This window comes from Aptenodytes forsteri, unplaced genomic scaffold, assembly GCF_000699145.1.
Source record: "Aptenodytes forsteri isolate BGI_AS27 unplaced genomic scaffold, ASM69914v1 Scaffold34, whole genome shotgun sequence".
Taxonomy (NCBI): domain Eukaryota; kingdom Metazoa; phylum Chordata; class Aves; order Sphenisciformes; family Spheniscidae; genus Aptenodytes; species Aptenodytes forsteri.
In genome coordinates, this window is record NW_008795038.1 from 802,449 (window position 1) to 804,015 (window position 1,567).

Sequence of the window (1,567 nt, forward strand, 5' to 3'; positions counted from 1 at the left end):
CTGCCCCTGCCGATGTTGTTGTTGGAGGAGCTGTTGGAGGCCCAAGGATGCCGCTGAGCCGGGGGGCTCACACCCTGTGGGCAGGGGGCTCCGGGGGGGCTGTCCTCGCCCAGCTCCAGTGCCACGCAGTCCGGACGGGCCCCGCTCTGCCCCGGCAGCCGCCCGCCCGGCGGGGCTGCCCGCGGATCCCCGTACCCCTGGGGGCTGTAGGCGCAGTTCACCGATGGGGAGACACCCAGCGGGTCGGCAAAGATGCTGGGCTGGAAGCCAGGGACGGGCCAGTCCTGGCTGCCCGGCTGGGCAGGCTCCTCCTCCAGCAGGTACCCCTCAGCCCCGTGGCTGGGGGATGGCTCGTAACCCCGCGGCTCCTGCCCCGGGCAGGGGTAGGGGTAGTACTCAGCGCACTCCCAGGAGCCCTCACCTGCCGGCGCATGGCCCAGCAGCGGCTCCATGCTGAGGGAGACGGTGGGGCTGCTGTCAGAGTCGCAGGCGCTGCCATGGGCACCCTGGGCTCTCCAGCAGGACGGGGGGCGCGGGGAGCCCCGCTCGCCCGCAGGGCTGTAGGCGCACATGGTGTAATCCAGCTCAGCGCTGCCCTCCCCGGGCCCCTCGATGCGGATGTAGTACTCGCTGCCGAGAGAAGGGGCGGCCCAGGATGGGCACCACGCCAGGTGCCGGCAGGCCGGGGCAGCCCGGTGGCTTGCACTCGTAGCAGGAGGGCGAGACCCCCAGGCTCAGGCGCCCCGCGGTTGTGGCTGGGTAGTAGAGGTCGTGGTAGCGGGCGGCACTGCTGGGGCTCAGGGACCCCAGGGGCGCCTGGAAGTGCTCGGTCTTGGTGTGCTCCCACTTGTACTCGAAATTGAGGCCGTGGCTGGTCTCCATGACGGTGAGGATGTCGTCCCCGTCTGAGGGGAAGCCGTCTGCCGAGAACTGCTCCAGCAGCGGGAAGGAGGAAAGCTCGGCGCCGTGGTGGCTGGCACTGGCGCTGCCGTTGGGCTTCATGGAGTTCCAGCGCTTCTCGAACTCCTCCTCCGCCTCCGTCGCCCCTTTGGCGCAGAGGTAGGAGAGCAGGAGGTGCACCTCCTCCGCCGTCGGGCGCTGCTCCGGCTGCAGCCAGCAGAACTGCATCACCTCGTACCTGCCGCGGCGAAGGGTGGGGGTCAGCCCCGGCCCCCCGCCCGCCTGGGGATGGGGAGAGGGAGGGGGCAGGATGCAGCCGCAGCCCGGCCCAGGTCCTCACCAGCGCTCCGACAGCGACAGCTTCAGCTGGGGCTTGGGCAGCTTGAGCTGCTGCTCCTTGATGGCATAGGCAAGCACTTGCCGGTCGGAGTAGTGGTCGTAGGGCTGGCTGCCCAGCTCAAACAGCTCCCAGATGGTGACGCCCAGCGACCTGTGGGCAGGGCGGGATGCTGGGGGCACGGGGAGACCCCCACCTCGCTACCAGCCAGCGGCCCCAAAAACAATCCACCCTGATGCATCCCACTGATGCTGCCCTCGTGCCAGACACCTCCCTCTGCACCCCCCAGCCACCCGCCCGGGCCATGCCCGGCAGCAGCTCCCTGTGGCC

General features: G+C 70.5%; 1 protein-coding gene across 1 annotated transcript in view; it reads right to left on the reverse strand.

Moving 5' to 3' along the window:
* AATK (apoptosis associated tyrosine kinase) overlaps window positions 1-1,567 on the reverse strand; it is a 16,771-nt gene that overhangs the window by 6,059 nt on the left and 9,145 nt on the right. Inside the window, 3 exon segments of the mRNA XM_019471406.1 lie at window positions 11-648; window positions 650-1,138; window positions 1,241-1,507. Of these exon segments, the coding sequence (XP_019326951.1) occupies window positions 11-648; window positions 650-1,138; window positions 1,241-1,507 (1,394 nt within the window).